Source organism: Danio rerio, chromosome 4 (genome assembly GCF_052040795.2).
Source record: "Danio rerio strain M-AB ecotype USA chromosome 4, GRCz13ab, whole genome shotgun sequence".
NCBI lineage: Eukaryota > Metazoa > Chordata > Actinopteri > Cypriniformes > Danionidae > Danio > Danio rerio.
Genome location: NC_141024.2, coordinates 28,842,425 through 28,861,247, shown reverse-complemented (window position 1 = coordinate 28,861,247; position 18,823 = coordinate 28,842,425). Strand labels below are relative to the sequence as shown.

The window sequence follows — 18,823 nt, the reverse complement described above, 5'->3', positions numbered from 1 at the left end:
TGCACAATATTTGAACAAACTAACATGGTTAAGCTCATCGTGGTATTATCTCTAATTACATTAAACTAAATTTACATTAACATGTAAAGAACTTTATTACTACTAATGCACATACCTAAAATATACATGCTTGGACATGAACAGATGCCTTGTGTTTTTAATTATATATATATATATATATATATATATATATATATATATATATATATATATATATATATATATATATATATGTGTGTATGAAAATTAATATAATTAATATAATCTGTAAAAAATCTGTTTCTAATTTTTTTTTTTTATTATATTATTATTTCAAGAAAACACACCTGATACTTTCTGAAATGCAGTAGGCATTCTGGATTCAGTAAATTGAACTAAAATTATGTTTCCCTTTTTGTAAGGTTACACCACTTTACTTCTTAATTCCCTGATTATACCATCAGAATGAGAGGACTCTTAATCAACCATTCTATTAGCTGTTAGGTTGATTTGGCAGTATTTAACGACAGAAAAGAGTCCTCAAATATGTAGCGTCAGTGGAGTTTGAGATAAGAGACGACTACTGATTGCAGTAATCAGCAGCCTTTCACATGCAAACAGAGAAAGTGTCTGCTCATCAGTGATGCATCCTGTAAATAAGGCTTTTGAAATGTATGGGTGTCCTATGGTTTGAAGTGCTCTCTTCAGAGATTGGTGCTTATAGTGTTTCTTTTAAAATTTGTTTGGCAACAAACAGGACAGGCAAGAGCATATTGCATTGTCTCACGTTTGGCTTAAGAAGCATATTTGATTGTGATGTGATAGTGGCGAGTATTTTTCATGATTTTATGTTACATGATTCAATATATTCTTAATTCATGATTTTATTGTTATTTTATTTTTCATTTTAATTAATCTTGGATCCCTTCATTAAACCATTCAAATGTTTTATACACATAGATATCACCTTTTTGAAAAGAAACTGTATATAGGTTAACTCTGTACATGCTGTATTCTGTCCACCCTATACACAACAGCTTAATTTTCTGATTTTGTCTTTAATGTAATTAAATGCACCTTTTGTAAAGATTCTTTGAAAGAATAATTGTTGTGGAAAAATGCTATACAAATAAGCTTGAATTGATGTTACATTGCAAGTATGCCAACTTATTCTAATACTAACCTAACTAAATCTTAACCCTAATGTGAAAAAGTAAAGTGAATAGACAGAGGGTGTTAAAATACATGGGAAGGTTGCGGATGACACATGCCAAGACATTACCGCTCTGGGTGTTGGGGTCTGTGTAATTGATCCCAATGCGCCAGTGTGGCACCACAGGACACATCCCAGCCCAGTCTTGAACAACATCACCATGGAGATGACAGCTGCTCCTCCATGCAAGCACTCGGCCTCTGCAAACCATTAGCGCCTGATGCCAGCTCCAGTCTGAAGCAGCCAAGTTAGCACTGGAGACCAAGAACCTCCATTTTGATTCCTTCCAGGAGACAGAAGCATTGATTACTATTTACATGTTTCAACAACATGCAGTATTTATAAGAACCAACATAAATTTGAAAAGAAACAAAGAAAATGTACATGTTGTCAAATGACTTTGCAAAATGGTTGGTTTCCGTAGCACCAGTGCCACTCTTGTGTGCCTGGGACAGCCAAAGTTGGCTATTTTGCCCAGACAATTCAGGCAGGATTTCTTTGCTACCTTGCCAGCCTCCCATTTCCTGCCAAAAGAGTCTTCATCAAGTACCAGCCTAGGCAATTTGTTAAAAAAAGACAGGCTACTTATTTTAAACCTTTATTGCTGTTGTCATCACACAAAGAAAAAAATAAAATCATATTTATACTGAATTGGGTTGTTTGAATTAGTTTCAAGCCAAAAAGTTTTGTTCAACATACGTTGAAAGATATAATCATAGCATTCTAATGATACTTTAGTAGTAGTAGTACAGGTATTTGTTTGTAAAATGTCTTTGGATAAACCATAACAGCTGCTGTTATTGTAAGGGAAAGAGTTTAATTTAGTATTTCTGCTGTCAGTGAGAGGCACTAAGATATGCATTATGTAATTTCCTTACACTAAAAATTAAACAACGGAATGCTTTGTCAGTAGGAAACTAGTCTGTTGGAATAAGAAATCACTGTGTATTACTCAATCCCTCAGATATTCGATTAATTTCTTCATATAATATGATATATATGATACTGCTATTCTCTGTATGTCAATTGAGAAATTCAACTAGGAAAGCATAGTCCACAGAAATACATTTACACCTTTGACATGCTGCATGGATTTCCAAAACTGTATATTCTACTTTCACTTTACACCAGCTTGATTACTTCTGATAGAAGGGTTGAGCAAATATGTATCACTTTCCAATCCTCTGACCTTGGTGTCGGAGAAATACTCAACATGTTTGTTTTTACTTTAACATGTGTTAAAAATAGATTTTATGAAGAGTTAGATGATGCACATTGTTGGTGGAGATGATTGAGGAGATGTCTCCATTTTAATGTGTAAAAGCACTTTGAGTACTGAGTAAAAATGTTATATAAATGTATGTAAATGTTATAAATGATTAGCCAGCAAGCATTTTTTTTTAAAGATGTCTAATAAACGTCTAAACATATTCGTCTTGGCTAAAACAAAGCTAAATTTGGACTGTCAGGGAAAATCTAAAAGACGTCAAAAAATATGACTAGCCTAAACTAGACTATTCATCAAATAAACAGAAATGAATGACTACACATTCAAAGTCTGTATAATTTGTCTATTTTGACTACTAGTTATTGTTATGCTTATTCTTAGATTTTCACTAACAGCCCAAGTTTTGCCTTGTTTTAGCCAAGCTGAATACGTTTAGATGTCTATTAGACATCTATTAAACACAACGTTGTTTGCTGGGTATCATTATTTATTATGACTTTGCAAAGTCAGAGAATAACACTTAAGGTGCATATGCAGTTATATGTTTACAACTTGGATACCCAAGTGGAAATTTTAGTAGATGCTGTAAGTAAACATGACATTGCCTTTGAATCCTGCGTGATCCCATGTAAGCAGATTACCACATTTTTTCATGTCTTTACATGAATTTCACATCAAAATAATTTAAAGTCCATGTTTGATGTATTTAAATGTCTTTCACAAATATGACATGCATATTTTATATGTAAAGCTAATGTAAAGCTTGTGGCTTTTCCGTAAGGTATTTGGCTTAATCATGTATTTAAAAATGGTAATCAATGTGTCCTTGATTCATTCATGATTTGAAAGATAATTCTTATTTAACTTGTTATATCAGGATTTTTTTTTAAGCAGTCTGCCATCTTATCTGGAGCTTGGCATCATGATGTGTCAGCTAAAATTATTTTAAATTCAGCAAGAGCATCAAATGACTCAAAAAGCAGGCATTTTCTACAGTATATTTCAACAGTTACTGTAGGTTACTATCAGATTTCCATGAACAAAGTAAGATGCAAGCATATTGGCCAGCCTGTAGGGTAACTGGTCTATGCTAAACAATCAAACCCTTAACTGTTGATAGAGCACATAGTAAAATGATGGCTAAAACTATAATGTCAAACTACACGTAGGCCTTGCTAATCATGTAATGGGAGTTTGAGTTAGCAACTTTATGTAAGTATTAGTTGCTGCAGATTATCAATAGCACAGTATTGTCTTTAGCCCCTTTACTTTTGGATCATTTGACATCTCCTGAGTTTATTTTTATCATGATTATCTTTTTTATTTTATATTCATGTTTCATCCAGCTCTGGCTAAATCCATGAATATCTGCTTCCCATGCAAATGTCAAGAGTTCTATATTATAAATGAAGCACCAGCCACGTTGGCAGCATTTGGTCACTTTTTTCCCCTGACTTGGCAGTATATTGTTTAACAGATGGTGCTGGGATTTCTGAGCATTTTCCATGGCAGGTGCTGAAGAAAGCAACAGTTTTTACAGTTTTTAAAAATTTGCCAATTTCAACATCACTTTAATATATTTGACTTATGTCAAACATTCAACCGGATTATCCTTGCACCAGAAAACTATAACCACCTGTTTGTCTAAACTGTTTTAAGTTAAACTCCATCTTTTTAACTGTAAGTGGTCGCTACTTGCGGCCTCATTTATAAAATGTGTAGAAAATGACCCATATTTCATCTCAGATCATTTCTCATATATGCATAGATGTGATTCAGGTGAATGAATGTACAGACACACATACAAAATGTGTACAGTATACACCTCTCCTACAGATGTGAAATGCATTAACATATGAATGCCCCCAAATTAAATGAACGGTCAACATACTGTTATTGAGAATGTTGAGTAGCAAGAATTGTTTAAATTTCCAAATACTCTTACATTAACTCAAGGGGGAAAAAATGGGTAAGAACTTGACATGGCTCAAAACACTATAATATGCTAAAAGTGTTATAGGAATAGTTCACTTCCAGAATGATTGGTCAACTTTGACCTACACTTCCAGTTGATGGTTTGTTTTTTGTTTGTTTATTTCTGTAGCACTTTTACAGTGTAAATTGTGTTAAAGCAGCTTAACATAGAAATTCTAGTCGATTGAAGTTCAGTTTAGTTCAGTTAAGTGTTAAGTGTCTAAACGCTGAAGAGCAAATCTAATGATGCGGAGCTCCACAAGTCCCAAGCCTGTTGTGAGGAACCCTTAACTTCCATAAATTTTCCCCACACTATGGGTTTGACTGGTGATCATCAATTATTTGAATACCATACAATACATTTTTTCAAAATGTCTTCTTTTTGTTCATAAGTAGACCAACATGTGAGTAAATGATGGCTGCATTTTCATTTTGTAAGTGAACTATTCCTCAAAAGACCATTTTTACATATTTGAACACTGCCAAGGATTTTAGTGTACATTCACTCTGGGATCATATCTATGTTAATGAGGTCCCTGATCTCCCAGTCAGACTGGTTTTCAAGTTTTAAGTTTTTGTTCCCCTCTTTCTCTCTTTCTCTCTTGTTAGGGTGTTATCTGATCAGCCAGGTGACCAGGTAAAGCATATAACTCTTCTTGGTCAGGTGGGGAAACCAGCACCTGAATCCATAAACCTTGTGAAATTTCCCTCACCCTCATGTTGTCTAAAATTGGTGTGACTTTTTTTTTACTATAACTTTTTTCTGTAACCATAAATTATAAGAAAGACAAGCAAATAAGCATATGTATATATATATATATATATATATATATATATATATATATATATATATATATATATATATATATATATATATATATATATATATATATATATATATATATATATGAAATTATAGACAGTACTCCTGGGATGACATGGATGTCATGGAGGTTTTGAGTGGAGTATCAAAGAAATATGCAATAAATTGTTAGTCAGGACAACTTGTAGTAACAAAATCTGTTAGATGTGTTTAAATAAAATCTCCCATTATTGTGCTCATATCTCTACATCTTCATCACTGTTGCGCTGTTATTCTGAATTGACTTTCTGTGTGTTTCTGGATGATTTAGGTGTCCTAACAGTGGGAGGGGTTCCTGGAGCGCTACCAGACAAGGCCTCTTGCAGATTTGCCTACCTGCTGTAGATACTTGCTATGTCTCATCGGCTTGACACCTGCCTCTGCCTACCAGTCTGCGTCTCAGCTTTGTAAATGGGCAGTACCCCCTTGTGCCACGGAGAGCATACTAGATGTTCACAAAGCGCCTCATGGACAGCAGCAGCCTTGAGGAATTTATGAGCGACTCTGAGGCACCTACCCTGTTTGAGACTGAACCAAACATAGGCTTTTTTGGGACTCCACCAGCGGTTCTGACCTAGACTGTGAACCAAGCCGCTTTTTGAACTGCTTTCTGCTGAAGTACATTTTTGCCACTCATTTTTACAGACCAAAGAGGAAAAAATAATGATATAATACAGAAATTTAAAAAAATCCATTGACTATGTTAGCACGGACTGAGAGACAGACTTGAAACGATTAAGACGGTGAAAAAAATATATATATACCTAAATGTAGAGAGGTAGATATAGATCTATGAAGACTTTGCTATACAGCGGCGGTCTACAAGCAAAAATGCTGACATGGAACACTGAAACGACTGGGTTGACCATTCCCATTTATCACAATCTGATGAGAACCTTTAATATTTTACAGATTTCCTTGAAAGGAACTACCCACTGTATTTCAAGGACAGCTAGGATATAGATACTGTACACAATCACATCAACAAATTTGTTTAGCATTTTTCAGTAGCAACATTTTGGACAGTTTGCATTCAGCATGGAAGGTTAAATGGAACCGTACCCCATTGTTTATCGTCAGAAGATATTAAACAAGAACATGAAAACTGTCATTTCTGATTACCAGGAGTGAGATATTGTATGTCATTATATGTATTTTCAAAGGCCTACAAGTTATATATTTAACAGTTTTATATGTTGTATCTTTGTAGAGAACCTTATTTAACATGAATAACATTGTTAAACTGACAGATCTAGAATGTGGGTAATGCTTTGCAGGCATATCTTATTTTTTATGTTCCAATTAAAGTAGCAACTATTGGCGCATTAGAAACATGACCACACACAGTCAAAAACAAGACCACAAGAAGTTAAAGTTAAAAGAGAAAAACGGACAAAACACAAAGGGAAGAAATCCTGAAACAGAGTCACGGAGACTGCTTTTAGCTTTTGTATCGTAAAGGTTCAGAGAAAAAGCCTTGTTGTTGGGTTTTGGGGATTGATTTTTTGTGCTTGTGTTTGTTTGCACAGTGCTCACCTCGAAGTCTTGACACCTCCAGATACAGTTCAGAGAGTCTTAGAGTCATTTACATTAAATGCTTTTTTTATTATGAAATGTTTTAAGAATAAATTAAATAAGTGACAATATCAAGTTGCTAAACAAAATTTTAACATCATGATGTTTTTGGCTGTTTCTGTTTCTTTCTTTTTTTAAATAGATCTTTACTTGGTTTAACAGTGATATGCAACTGTCTGAAACTGATTTCAAATTGGGAGGAAAATAAGACTAAAGCCCCGGTCAGATCACAGGATTTTTTTATTGTTGGTTACGAAATTCACTGTGTCAGATTATACAATTTTGTCTTGATAAAATCTTGACTTGTCTTGGGTAACAAATGCCAGACTACATCTGCGATGAGTGTTATTTTCCAAAGCAGTCACAAGTATTATAACAATATTTTTTATATGACTAATTTCAATGTTTTCTTTATCTTATATCAATCTCAATAAACACTCATGCTTGCTGCCAACTAGGCTACATTATTTAAGGGGCATTCATTATGACATTGATAGGGTCAAACATATATTTCCTTTTTAATATTAAGGTATTTTCTTTTAAATCTTAATGTTTATTTTCCTGCCATGTGTTGCTTATTAAACACTCCCTCGCCTGAACTTGCAAAGAGTGAAACAGAGAAAATTAAAGCACATCAGCACCATGGAAAATCAGATGATCGAGACATATTAAAAAGACATTAAAATTATAAATTATAAATGAAAATAAAAATAAATAAATAAATTTAGCCAATATATTACAGAGGTTTGTAATAAAACACATACAGTGAAGCATTAATTAAATCCTGAGTTTCCACAGAGCGAAGCAAATGATTCACCCGTGCAGTTGAATAGTGGACAGGCTCAAACAAAAAAAATAAATTCTTGGAAACATTTGTTGGTCCAATTTTAAACTAGATGAGCAAAAATGACGAATAACATTTAAGGTGAAGTGCTGCAAAACAAGTCTGCTATGCTTCAGCACCAAAGCACAAACTGGTTTGGTAATTAAAACAACACCTAGCCTAAATAAAATTAAAATGAAATATTGAATTTTGTAAAAACTTATATTAAACTGTTTTCATTTTTAATGACAAAGTCATCCATTGTGTTTCAATTTAATTCGTTTAATCAGGTAATTTGAATAACCAAGACAGGCTTTTACAAAGTAATAGCTGCACTGAACTTGTTTCCAGATTACCTCGGAAAAATTAACTCGGTCATAAGGCTCATTGTGAGAATGGAGTTGTCTGCATATTTGTGCCAGTCTGTCAAATAAAATTACTTAAAACACTTTAATATTTTAGAAAAAGTAGTTAAAGTTTGCATAACCAATGACTGATCTTATCCACCCGAGACCCACCCATAAGTAAAAATGCAGCCTATTTTGTGTTTGCCTGGCCCACAGATTAATGGCAGCACCTGCGGAGATAACTAATAAAGATGTGCTTCTATTGTCTACTTTCACCCACTTTACAGAACTCATTGTGAAGATTGGGGAAAAAATTAAACATGCAAGACCTTCTGCATAGGTGTCATAAAGCATCACAGAAAAGGTATTGGTTGTTGTGAACTATGCCACATTACATGAGAAGAAACGATTGAATCTTGTGTCACGACGGCCATTTGTTGTTTATGACTCCCGACGACACTCTACAACAACGAATCATGTGATCTGACCAGGGCTTAAGGCGTGAATTCACTAATCAGTGCAGTTGATGATGAATTTAATTATCATTATTATATTTTAAGTGAAAACATGCTGTTTTTTAATGATAATTTGGCTTATTTTAGTTTGTAGTTTCTACAGCAGTACATTATTCAGAACACAAGTTTGATAATTAACAGTTACCCACAGACCATATATCATGGGTGTTTTTCATGTATTTATGCTTTTAAATTACATTATGGGATCTTTATATCTTCTCTGACAACTTCTGATGGTAAAAATGTAACAATGCAGTGCAGTTAAACAAAATTACTTATATCACTGACATTTTTAGCAGTTAGAAACTATTTATTGTTTTGGAAAAAAATCTGTATAGTAACAGAAAAAATGGAAAAGGGCTGGCAGCTACAACTATATATCTTTTGTATCATAATTTACATTATAAATCAGATAATGTATCATTAAAAAAGGCTTACATTTTCAACATCAAAAGGTATCAGAGAAAATATCCATAAATAGTAAAGCATGGGCAACTGTTGAATAACAGGTGTTTTATTATGCAATGCTTCTTCTAGTATGAATAAGAAAGTTTTATCCACTTAAAGTTACATACACCTAAGGTATCTAACAGATCCTAGTGAGGTGCATGGTTGCATTAGAGTGTGATTCTTTTAGACTGTGGAAGTTCTGTGCAAATTTACATTAACTGGCCTGCCTCATTGGGAATTGCCATGCAAGCAAAACACATTTCTGGGTGTGTGTTGTGATAAAGAATGTGCAAATAATCAACACTACAGTCCATTCTCAGTAAATTTTCCATGTTTACTTAATACTTAAGATTTTATTTAATTCAATAATATGGCAATAATGATCGTTGTGTCAACATTCCAAAAAACAATAATCAAAATGGGGCAAAATTTTTTTACATTTCAAATGATCATTTTAGCTGGGCCATTTTTTTATCATGTTCATTATTTGGGTTTAATATAATGGTTAAAATATTAGAATTAAAGAGGACTGTAGAAAACAATTTGTTTAACATTATGCCTGTGTATGTGTCATCAGCGTGGGAAAGCCCAGCCCATTAATGACAATCTCTCCCTCATTAGCACAGGACTAGTCTTGTTTTTTGAATATGACTCTATGCCGACACATATTGAAGCTCTGCACTCTTTTGAATTTAAAGGGACAGTCACCAAAATGGCACAATTAGGATCAAAACCTAAAAGGAGCAGTTTTGAAGAGTTATAAAACATTTTGTGTAGGCTATAATGAGCTGAAACTGTATATTATTATTTTTTTATTATTATTTATTTTTTACTGGATATACAGTGTTGATTGGTAATTATTGTCCAGATATTTTGAGATATAGGTTACCTTTCCACTGTTAATTTTTTTTTTCTATATTTTCATAATATATTCCTGGAACAAATGCAGCACATTCATCAGTAAGTATAAAACAGCATTGCCAAGTTTTGTTGTAAAAATAAAGTAAGTAATTGAAAAAAACAAAGAAGCATTCCTTTTAGGAGAAAATATACCAAATTGTGTCAGCCAATTCTAATGTATCACTCGATTGAATGGGCATTATCAGTGGTTACCAGCTGATATGGACCAGTAGGTGCCGTCTGCGCCTTCTGGTAGGTTCAGAAGGCTGTTATCATCCATCCACATGGTTAATCAGCTACAGATTATTTATAATTATTCATATTACTTATTACATTTCCCATGAATTGTATTTTATTAACAACTACCCATACCCCAACCCTGAACCCAACCGTCACAGTAATGTAAAAACAGATCTGGATCTGGAGTCTTCTCTATAAGTATAGCTGATTAACCACACAAATTATTTAGATTTCTTATTAAATTTCCCAATAATTGTATTTTATTAGGCAGCACAGTGGCGAGGTAAGTAGCATAACTGCATCACAGCAAGAAGGTCGCTGATTTAAGCCCCGTCCGTCGTTTGAAAAATGAAAAGCAGCCATAGGTACCACTGGCTATATAATTTGCGGTGTCCAGAAATGTATATAGGACTACGATTTCAGAATGAGCCTATGATAACATTATGACAGTTTTATTTACATTTATAATACAAGTGATGCATTCATTTTTTCTTCAATGCACATTCATAGCACATTACACATGATTTATAAGCATTAATTAGTCAGTAAAGATGCGGTTTGCAATGCTAAGACGTTGTTATGCTATAGTTACAAAGACCCATTAGTAGGTAACATATTTTGTTCTTTCAAATAAATGAATGGTTTTATTTTGTTGGTGCCTTATAAATACTTAATATTCGTCAAAATACAGTTGCTAACCTTTATAAATGCATCATTGTTAGCTTTTAAACACATTTCACTTCACATTTTCCATATAAAGGATGTGCTTATTATGGATTTACAAATGCTTTATAGCAAATTTAACTGATCTTTAACTGAAACCCACTTGAATACAGGGAGAACAAACTCCACACAGAAATGCCAACTGACCCAGCTGCGACTTGAACCAGCAACCTTCTTGCTGTGAGGCAACAAGGCTAACAACCGAGCCATCATGTCACCCTAATCGTAACCAAGTGTTTTAAATGTAAATAATAAAGAAGGAAAGAAAAAAAAAAAGACATGAGTCATGACAGACCATTTATAGAATTGCTATGATTGATTATATATGCATATTTATAAATACAATAATCACTAACACCTATAAATCCTGTACAATGTGTTATGAAAACTGAAAAATGAAATGCCTATAACTGTCTTTATAATACAGTATTATGTTTGTTGTGTCTTTAGATACATTTATAGTGTTATGATTGATTATGAATAAGTATAAACGCTTCATAGAAAGTGTTACCAAAAGTAAAAAAAAAAAAATTTAAGATAGAAAAAACATCAACTGAGGTGTTATGCACAATGAAACCAGAGACATGTATTTATTTTTTATATAAGATAAATGTTGTTATGATGACTTTAGCTTTACAATCTTTCAAAATAGCAGATGCTTTATATCAGATACTTCATTGCATCTCCATTGAATGACCCAGTAAATACTACAACATTTTGTAAATGGCATGCATCTAGGAGACCTTATCAAGGACTAAGGCATGAATGAATTATCCTGAGTGTGGTTTCACATCTGCTCATGGCTGTGTTCTGCTCTGGCGAGTAGAGACAGGCTGCCTACATGTAGCCAGGACAGCAGGGACAAAGTAGTGTAGATGGCTTTGGCAGGTATCTGCCTGGAGCTTTTATTCAATGCAGAACAAGCTGCTACACAATGTGAAAAATTCAGACAAAAGAGGCTCCAGTGCTGGACAAACTATTCATTAAACCTTCCAACCTCATCCCATCACTGGGAAACACCCACACACATATTCACACATATACACTATGGATAAATTAGCTTACCCAATTTACCTACAGCGCATGTCTTTGGGCTTGTGGGGTAAACCGGAGCACCCAGGGGAAACCCACGCCAACACGGGGAGAACATGCAAACTCATAAATTTATTATTTTTATTATTATTTTTAATAATAACAAAGATATAACATTTGAAATTTGTTTCCCCGTAGCATTCATGGTGTCTGCCAACTCGTTGCATTTTTTTTTCTGTAGTAGCTCAGCCTTGACCAAGCCATGGGAAGGAAAGAGACTTGTGGTGCATCACCTGGGCACCACACCAGACTTACGTGCCAGAGAGAAGCTTCAGAAGGATAAAAGGAGGACTGAAGACAGAAAAAGAAAAGAGAGGACCAGGCCTGGGACATTTTATGTTTGGTTTTGGTTTCTGGGGCAGTCTTCCCCAAAGAGTTGCTGCCACATGTTTGTTTTGTGTTCATTTCTTTATTTCATAAAGTTGTTTAGCTCCTTTCTTTCAAGTATGAGGGGAACATGGATTCATGGAACCTAAGCCTTGTTGCAGCCAGCTGCTCTTGAAGATCCTGAAATAGTATCGAAGTTATATTGTGTGTGCTCCTGATATTTTAACAAGCTTTGAGAATGGAAATATTTCTGCAAGGATGCCTACTCATAAGCACAGCACCTTGTTCATGCAAATTTGGATGATTGTATTGGTTGTCTTGGAACAATGCTAAATGCTTATTGGCTGTGAGGAAGACTAGTCTTGTCAGACAGGAGCTACAGAGTTAAGTGTGACATGGCATAAAAGCACAAAAAATGTCCAAACCAATCTTGAGGTGTAAAAAAAAAAGAAGAAGAAGTGCAGAAAGAAAAAGAAAAAAAGATAGAAGACAGTAGGTGAGTCTGCATTTGATAAGAAGCAATATGTTCCAATGCCGTTGATTAACATTCATTTCTCACTCTAAACATGAAAATTGTGCGGACCTGAGACAATGTTAAAGAGAAAAAATTTAAAAACAATATGACAGATTGTGGGGATTTTGCTCAAATAATATGAGCAAACGTAATGTTTGTTTATTTATATAGCACATCAAATAGATCATTCTTATAAAACTAACAAAATATAACTGTAATATGTTCTAATAAGTTCTTTTTTTATCTGGTCATTCCCGATATGCTCAATTTTTAGTATAAAATATTAAGTATACACAAATTACCATGTGTACAACATGTGCAACAACATGTGCATGCACTGCAGCAAGGTTGCAGGAAAAAATGGGAGCACTAGCATTTACAGCGACAGAATGACATCCCATGCGGTACAGAGTTTGTTGTTGTCTTAGAAATAAGCTATATTGACTACATATTATATATTTTTTTTAAAATAATGCATTCAGCATATTATTACAGCTTGTCACCCAGTGATAAGCACAGTTATTCGGCAAAATAATGTTAAAGTGTGTGGCGCTCATCTGACAGGTCCATTTGCGATAGCACCCTCCAAATGGATATTGGATAAGACGAAATGGCCAAGCATCCAGCCTAAAATATACAATCTCATTGAAGCTCCAAGTGTTTTTACAAGAGACAAGTTAAAGGCCTACAAGTCTTTGGATGCCAACAATTTTTGTTCTGTGTGGTAATGTGCAAGAAATAATGTTCCATGATTACCAGATTCAAAACTTCATAGTGCTAAAAATTGAGGTTCTGCCTAACCAAAGACAAGGAAAAATGACGGGACTATACAAGGCCTAGGTAATCATCAACAAGTAAAACAACTGCATTTTGACTGCACCTGTAGGGCAGGGTATGTGTACTTTTACTTTTTTTTATGTTTCATTCTAAGCATTCAGTGTCCGCAGTTTAATTAACCATGTTTAACTTTTTGCTGAAATCATTGCTGTAGTCAAAAATGAGTAACGTGTAGGATTCAGCATAGCGTAAACTTACCTGATATGAAATGAGTCCAGCATTTTTAATTAGGTGGTCGCTTCATTCAGTTCCCTTTTAGCCAAAGACGTCTGCGGTTGGCATTAAAAGCAGTGTGGTGTACAGTAAAAGTTAAGTTTTGAATTTGGCGTCCTACTGCACAACACGACATGTTTGCTATTGCAACCGGTCTCTTTTTGCAACTGGGAACCCATGTGACATCATGTGTGACCAAGGTTGGTAATTCCTCCATAGTATAAAGTATAGTAAAATTAGATGAAACAATAAGTGCTGCATTACTGGATTTTATTTTTTTATTATTTCCATCAGTTTAGACTCTATATTAGAGGTCGCCTCAGCGGGATTAACCGCCAACTGTTCCGGTATATGTTTTACACAGTGGATGCAACCCAGTATTGGAAACATCCATACATTCTCATATTGACACACACACTCATACACTACACTAGTGCATTTCTTTGGGCTTGTGGACGAAACCGGATCACCCAGTTGAAACCCTCACAAACACAGGGATAACATGCACACAGAACTCCACACAGTAATAAAAGTTAACACAGCCTGGACTCGAACCAGTGATCTTCTGCTGGGAGGTGACACTGTTGCCACTTAGCCACTGTGCTGCCCCATTTATGTATAGTGTATGTGTATATGTTGTCCTGGAAGTCTTCAATGGTTGGCATCATCTCTTCAAAGGTCTTAAATCTCATTCATTCAAGAGGTGCTGCACAATCTCGGGATGGAGGTGCTGCACAATCTCTGTAAATAGAGAAAACAAAACAAACAATAAACAAAAACAAAACATAATTAAACAAGCTGATTTATATAATGAATTTGAAAATAAGAGTTATATAAACAAACATGGAAAGAAAGATATAAAACATAGAGGTATTTTTAACAAATAGCCTGGTGTAATAATGGAGCATGGAGCACAATGTCACAGCCAGGCCAGGTTCTCCCATCTCAATCACCACAATCACCCCGATCACCCTATTACTGTTTATATTGCCATCAAAAATAATAAACTTACATAAAATAGTATAAAAGTAAATATACTTACCACCCTGGTTCCGGATCCTTCTGTGAAACATGGAGCATGCATGGAGTACACTCACGCATCTTACAGTTACAGGTATGTGATGCATTGTTTATTTGCTTAACTAAAAATATAGATCTTTAATCTAGTTTTGAACTGAGAAAGTGTCTTAGCCATAACTATATGCCTGAAAATTAAGATTAAGCATAAATGTTAATTTGAATAATTGATTAATCATTTACTCACTTGTTCTAAATGGTTTAAAAAATATATTTACTACTCTTTAATACAAATGGTCTGTAAACCATGCAATACTTAATTTAGTAGTGAAAAAAATATGTTACCAAACTATGAAAACACAACCATTAAACACATTATATATGTACTTTTAAGTCAGGAACATAGCATTTATAGCTGTAGTTGCTTACTAATGTTTATTAATGTATAGTTAATGCTTAACAAATGATTAATTAAGGAGGATTGTGATCCGTTGTAATAAAGTCTTTATGTTATGATTTAGGCCAGACTTATCACATAGTTCACACACCAGCACACCACTGCAGCTGAAAAAAAAGCCTTTCCATCTGACTGCCAAATGAGAGCAATAAGCACCCAGAGCAAGTACCTTTAAAACTCATTTACATCCTGTCAGCATGCATTACTACAGGGTATGATGAGAGTGGACTGAATCAGGTCCGAAAGCACGCGAGACAGTGCCCAAGCGTACACATACTGACCTGAATCAATGCTCAGCAGACTTTCTCACCCAATGATGGCTTTTAATCAAAAGTGCCCTTAAGCCCACAATTTTTTGCTCTTAAAACCACATGGTTAAAATGTTAAATGATCATATTTGAAAAAAAAAATGAAATGCCAAATATACAGAAATGCCAACTGTATATATATAATCTATTTGGCGGATAGCTGTGCAATATTCTGCCAGTCCAGCACTCGTATCGCCTCTTCACCGTTTGCCTTTGTGTATTACTCCGTCCACATACGGCAACAAGAAGAAGACACTCTACAGTGTGACAAATATTCCTGCTGTTGGGCAACATAATGTACTTTTGGGGATTTTTTAGTCGTGACTGTAGTTGTTTAGATTGTATCTAAGCAGTTTATATATAAGGAAAGCGCCTATTTTAAAATTATTTAAAATTTTTGAGAGGCCATTAGCCTGTCAATGAGCAGACTAAAGACATTGTCCATCTACAAGATGGTGACAGGGCCGCATAATAACCCCTTAGAATATTAAAACAGCCTAATTTCTAACTACAGCTGATCAAATCATTATGAAACTGGTAAGTGACATTCTAAGTCGATCACTCTCTTTTGTGTATTGTAGTGCTGTATTTGTACAATATAACTGTAGTGTATTAGGTGTGAGATGGGACACACATATCAGGAATGTGTGTTGTGTTGGCAGAAAGAAAGAAGAAATGCTTGCTTTAGCGTTTTTCCTTATTGCAAACACAACAGCAATCTGGTAGTGATTGCGCTGCTTTTTTGGGGGGTTAATTGTTGTAATATCCCGATTGAAACAGAGAAATACTGTAGACTGTAATAGACTGTAATACTATAAGGAGATATCTCTGTAGATGGATGGCATTTTTTGTCTCAATCAGCCTAATAATCTTAAAATATAGTTAAACTCATGTGAAATGTTAAATGATTGTAGGTTACGATATAAGAGTAATTCTTCAGCTACATCCTTTGTTCATATATACAAAAATTATATATAATTTTGTTCAGATTCCTCTTTCTTTGTCAAACTTACATTAAAACCTACTTTAAAAAAAGTACTAGCTTTCTATAATTTTTTTTTATCTTATTCAACCTCAATATTATTTTTCCTATTATTTTCACCCTGTCGCACACCCATAGTTTTAAACTTCAACAATGAAAATAACATTCTAAAATATTATTATCTGCTATCTATTAATGTATCTTAATTAAGCACTAGTGAAATAATTTAAATATTTTATAGTTATTAATGTAAGACTATTATCAATATTATTTTTTTATACAAAAAAAAAAAGCTGCCGCACAGTATCAGTGTTATTTCCACCACAACAGTGTAATGTTGCTTTAAAAAGTTTGTGTGAAAGATTATATAGGTGGTTTCTATGAAAATAAATAGTGCCGTCTGAGAACACGTTCAAGATGGAGGGAATTTAAATGTTTATCAACAACACAAAATCAAGGTAAATATTGCTTGATGAGAAAATACATTTATTCTACATCATTTCCAACCACGCTGTACCTTCAAAGATGTTTTAAAAAAAAAACGAATTTAAGGTAAATAAGAGTGTTTTGTATACATGAAAGGCTAGTATTAATTCAAAGACAATCGGTAAAGCTTTTTTTTTTTCACAATAAACTGTTGAAATGTTATTTCCACCAATGTCATTTTCATCACCACACACATTTTTTTTTATATTTTAAAAGTTCTCATCACACATTAAAAGTGTATTCACAATGTATAAGTTCATGCTCTATTTAATATACAAATTCAGTTAATTTATTTTTAAATAAGCTCTTAACCAAATTGATATTACAGTTTAGAGTGTGACAGCTGTACAATTCAGCATACAACTAATTTATTTCATTAACAAATGTAAAATTATTATATATTGTGGAAAGATTGGTTAAAGTGGATACAAAAATTATCTTAGACAATGTTTGACTGCCAAAAATTATTTCATTTTGAAATAAAAGCTGTATATTGAGATGTGGTGGAAATGACATTTGTTCAGTTCAGAATGAAAAATTTTTAAATTTAAACAATTTCTCTTCTTATCTAAGTTTGTTCTCTTACAGATCTTAAAACTAGACAATGTTTAAACTTATGAGGCTATATTACGTTAATTTTGAACACGTTTTTTTTTTCAACTTCACAAGGCTAAAAGTGCCCGTAGTTGAAGAATGGCCCATAAATACCTTGTCTGCTTGTAGAGTATTGTTTATATCTTATAATTTTTACACAGAAACAAAATACTGCAGTGCTGGCAGCCATAGTCTAATGACTCATGCATTTTCACTATCATATTTATGTATATTTTAATATGTTTCAGATCTCTTTTCATTATAAATTCTTTTAAACATTTTAATAAAATTGTTTTTTATTTCACAATAAGACATTTGTAATATTAACTAGATATTTAATTATCAAAAACACTTGCACCTGGATAAATGTAAACTTGTAAGAAGGTTGCTGGTTCGAGTCCCAGCTGTGCCAGTTGGCATTTCTTTGTAAAGTTTGCCTGTTCTCCCAGTGTCGATGTGGGTTTCCTCTGAGTGCTCCGGTTTCCCCCACAGTCCAAAAACATGCGGTATTGGTGAATTGGGTAAACTAAATTGGCCTTAGTATATCATATGTGTGTGTGATTGAGTGTGTATGGGTGTTTCCCAGTACTAAGTTGTGGCCAGAAGGGCATCTGCTACGTAAAACATATGGTTGAATAAGTAGTAGTTCATTCCGCTGTGCCAACCTTTAAAATAGAGACTAAGCAGAAGGAAAATGAATGAATGAATACAGTTACTGAATAAAGTAAAGCATGCATATTAAAAAAGTAATGTGATAGACAAACCAGCAAATCCCTTTAGATGCTTTAAGCTTCTTGAGATGTGCAAAGGCAAGAAATCAAAGTAAAAAAAATAAGAATTAGAATGTCATCTCATCATTTTCTGATCACTGCAGTTTACCCACTCACCATTTTGTAATAATGTCAAATTTTTCTCCCACTAACTGCAGTTTACATGATGCGTGTTTCCTGTTTATGACATGACATGCATACAGCAGTAACAAGCACACACTGCTCTGTTTATCACTGAACAAAGTTCAGATCTGGATTTCATAACCCCAGGTAAAATGTGGTACTAAAACCACTTTTAAATAACTGGTGTGAATCATTTCTTTTTCCAGGTTAATAGAGGTGTTTAGAATGACAATTATCCGTGTCTTAATGCAGTATCAAAAGCCCTACAGACATG

General features: G+C 33.9%; 1 protein-coding gene across 4 annotated transcripts in view; it reads left to right on the top strand.

Annotated features, from left to right (window-relative positions):
• tafa5a (TAFA chemokine like family member 5a) overlaps positions 1-6,911 on the top strand; it is a 147,373-nt gene extending 140,462 nt beyond the window's left edge. For 2 of the 4 annotated variants that reach the window (NM_001430368.2, NM_001430369.2), the window contains 2 exon segments: positions 5,004-5,031; positions 5,528-6,911. In NM_001430368.2, the coding sequence (NP_001417297.1) occupies positions 5,004-5,015 (12 nt within the window). In that variant the 3' untranslated portion in view covers positions 5,016-5,031; positions 5,528-6,911. 4 annotated transcript variants of the gene reach the window in all.
• The last annotated feature ends 11,912 nt before the right edge of the window (positions 6,912-18,823 follow it).